This window comes from Propithecus coquereli, unplaced genomic scaffold (assembly GCF_000956105.1).
Source record: "Propithecus coquereli isolate 6110/MARCELLA unplaced genomic scaffold, Pcoq_1.0 Scaffold213, whole genome shotgun sequence".
Lineage (NCBI taxonomy): Eukaryota > Metazoa > Chordata > Mammalia > Primates > Indriidae > Propithecus > Propithecus coquereli.
In genome coordinates this window covers 1,281,931-1,285,056 of record NW_012146412.1, presented here as the reverse complement: position 1 = coordinate 1,285,056, position 3,126 = coordinate 1,281,931, and the positions used below count along the sequence as shown (strand labels likewise).

The window sequence follows — 3,126 nt, the reverse complement described above, 5'->3', positions numbered from 1 at the left end:
GTGTAACACCCTTGATCATGTTCTGTACATGACTACAAATAGTGCGCACGGTAGCCAGTTCCTTTCTATTTCCCCACCATTTGTCAACCCGGAGCTGTAATAGAACAAAAACTTTAGAAGAGTCTTTCCTGAAATAAGCAGACTTAAAAGACAACAATCCATTTATTCACTGAATTACTTCAGATTCTAATTCAGAACACGTGATTTCCAACTGGAAAACTTCAACTACATATAAAACCTGCAACAGTTATCAAACGTTAATATTATCATATGCCACGGGTATGTAATTTCACAAAAGAATGACAAAACACCGGTTTTTACACGAGATGCAACAAACTTCGCATCTGTAAAGCTAAGCCATCAGGGTTAAAAGACCCATTATCTGGTTCCCAAAAGTGGTGCAAAGCAATCTCCAGGAAAATAAAACCTAACTTCTAACACTACTAAGACCTGCCACTGACTACGAGTTTTGAACTTTATAAACCGCTGTATTCAGAATCTGGTTTTTCAACTTCCCTAAAGCAACACTGGCTACTATTTTAAAGCAATCATATCTGATGCGGTCTTAAACCACTATCTTCCAGACAAGCAACCGGAGTGTCCAAAAAGAAATAAAACTCACCCTCTTCTTTTTCTTTCCGAGGAGACTAAGTTCTACATTGATGTGATTGAAGTCCCTCCGCAGGGTTCCTCTGGGCCCCTTCACAATAACTGTGCGTCCCTTAAGAGTGATGTCGACTAGAAGAGAGAACGATTCGTGAGGCCACAGAACAAGGCTTAAGAGCATGCAGTAAAAATGTAAGAGAAAAACATCGAGTCTCATACCGTTTTCTGGAATGTCGACAGTCTGATTGCTGAGAATGGTCTTCATTCTGAAACACAAACACTTGGGGTAGTAAGGCCAGGCACAGGGCCCGTCTCCCACCAAACCACAGCGCACCGAGCCCCACTCCTACCGGAGAACGCAAGGCGGAAATTCGGGGGCTACAGAACTGAGAACAAGAGCGACCCCCGGGGCGCCTCGGCCTGGAAGGAGCATCCCAAAAATGGGTGTTAAGGCCGAGCGGGCGAACTCCCGCTCAGTTCAGCCCCGGAAGTCCTATCCGGGCGGCGCCATCCCAGCAAGACTTGAGCGGCGGGGGTAGGCCCAAAAGCCCAGAACAGGAACTCGCATCCCCGCGCCACCCGGTCCAGATAGCGCTCGCCGAGCTGGGGGACAACCGGGGTAAGGACTCTGAGCGTCGGACCCGCGCCGCCAGCCTTCCCAAAGCCGATGGCTTCAGATTCCCAAGGCCCACCGACTACAGATACGCACTCACCTCGCAGCAGATGCAGCAAAGAGACAGCGTCTGTCGTCATCACGTTCTTGTAGCCCGTAAGGGGAGGGGGGACCTGCGTATTGCGTCATGAGTGCGCGACTCCACGAAAGCTAAAGCAGCCAATCACGGAGCAGCTCGAGTTCCACCGGGAGAGTCGTGGTTCAGGTCATTTGTCATAAGCTGAGCGACGGCTTTTTGATCTGTGTTTTCCCGGGACTTAGTGATCCCTCTGCCATTCGACCCTGCTAGACCTGAAGAGATGTCTCTACGCTGCGGGGACGCCGCCCGCACCCTGGGGCCCTGGGTGAGCGACAGGGCAAGCAGGGTTCCGGCGTGGGGTGGAGGGCTCCTCCTATCCGTTGCGAGCGCCCAATAATGAAAGCCAACGCTTCCTGAGCATTTGTTTCTAGCCAAGCGCAGTTCTAAACGTTTTTCAGGTAGTATCTCATTTAATTCTCCTGCCGCCCTTATGAGGTAGAGTCTCTGGCATTGGTTTGTTTTAATGTCTCTCTGGGATGGCGCAGATGGCTTTTCCCGCCTGCTTAGAGTGGTTCGTACACTATATTTATTGGAGCACTGCAGTTAGCACCCCCAAATAACTATTGTGTATCCAGCTCTTACTGTGTATTAGACACCACTCTAGCCGCTAAGAACACAAACCTGTCCTAGGCTTTAGCTGTAGACGTGGACAAGAGCAGTAGCAATCATGCAGCACCCTAACAGGCACTCTTTTTGAATTGTTGTAGGTTCCTTTGCGTTACATGTACTGACTCGTGAATTTTGTAGTGTTTTGGTTATCTCATGCACGTTCGTGTTCTGTTCTGCAAGCCAACTACCGTGGTTTCTTATGCTAAACAAATGTATCTTGAGTGACTGCCATGTTCAAACGCAGAAACAATGTAACCTAGAATATCGAAACATTAGGTTTGGTTTCCCTCCTTCCAATTGTCTGAAACCAACTAGGCATTACTTCTATGTTTTAACACTTATGCTTATCCAAATCCCAAAGCTAGAGAGCTATATTGCAAATTTCCTTTTAAACATCCTTGACTCAAGTCAGAAATAGATATTTTAAAGCTGTGCCACCTTGTCCAGTTATTGCAGTTCAAGCTTATTAAAAAAACACTTTAGTACCTGTTAGGTGTAGTATATGAAAATGTGACATACGTTGGATAGTTCCAGAGGTTTCCAAATCTATTCTAGATCTGGTGGTAAACAGTTAACTCCTATTTTTTAGGTTTGGTTCCTTCTTCTTTAGTGGTCTTTAATCTTATATTTTAATTTCCTGGGCAACTAGAGCTCCTGAATAGTTTGACATAATTACTTAGTCACTTCTTTGGCTTTAACCTCCCTTTTAGGTATTATAATGGGTTAAAACCAAATTATTCCAGACCCCAGTCATAATGAACTCTTTCTTTCTTTAGGTGTTTGGAAGATATTTGTATAGCCCAGTCAGACCATTAAGTTCCTTGCCAGATGAAAAAAAAGAACTTTTACAGAATGGCCCAGACCTTCAAGATTTTGTGTCTGGCGATCTTGCAGACAAGAGCACCTGGGATGAATACAAAGGAAACTTAAAACGCCAGAAAGGAGAAAGGTAATTGAAAAATTGAGATAATTTTAATGTCCCATTCTTTCATTGTGCATAATTTTCAAATATAACCTAGAATATATTTTTAATTTCAGATTTGTTAAATTTAGCTAAAAGTAATTAGGAAGAAGTGATGACAAACCTAGATAGAACAGGTAACTAAGTGAAGTTGTTGGAATCTTTTTCTTTTCTCTGTGCCCTTTGACAGTTTTTCTT

General features: G+C 44.6%; 2 protein-coding genes across 4 annotated transcripts in view; one reads left to right on the top strand and one right to left on the bottom strand.

The window, feature by feature from the left end:
* RPL9 (ribosomal protein L9) overlaps nt 1-1,371 on the bottom strand; it is a 3,842-nt gene extending 2,471 nt beyond the window's left edge. The window contains exons 1-4 of the mRNA XM_012644469.1: nt 1,320-1,371; nt 826-872; nt 623-738; nt 2-94 (exon numbers count right to left, since the gene is read on the bottom strand). Of these exons, the coding sequence (XP_012499923.1) occupies nt 2-94; nt 623-738; nt 826-871 (255 nt within the window). The 5' untranslated portion in view covers nt 872; nt 1,320-1,371. The remainder of the gene's footprint in view (nt 1; nt 95-622; nt 739-825; nt 873-1,319) is intronic.
* A 118-nt stretch (nt 1,372-1,489) lies between these two features.
* The window catches only part of LIAS (lipoic acid synthetase), an 18,925-nt gene continuing 17,288 nt past the window's right edge, over nt 1,490-3,126 (top strand). For 2 of the 3 annotated variants that reach the window (XM_012644486.1, XM_012644487.1), the window contains exons 1-2: nt 1,490-1,623; nt 2,744-2,916. In XM_012644486.1, coding sequence (XP_012499940.1) covers nt 1,579-1,623; nt 2,744-2,916 — 218 coding nt within the window. In that variant the 5' untranslated portion in view covers nt 1,490-1,578. The remainder of the gene's footprint in view (nt 1,624-2,743; nt 2,917-3,126) is intronic. The other variant, XM_012644488.1, reaches the window with a different exon arrangement.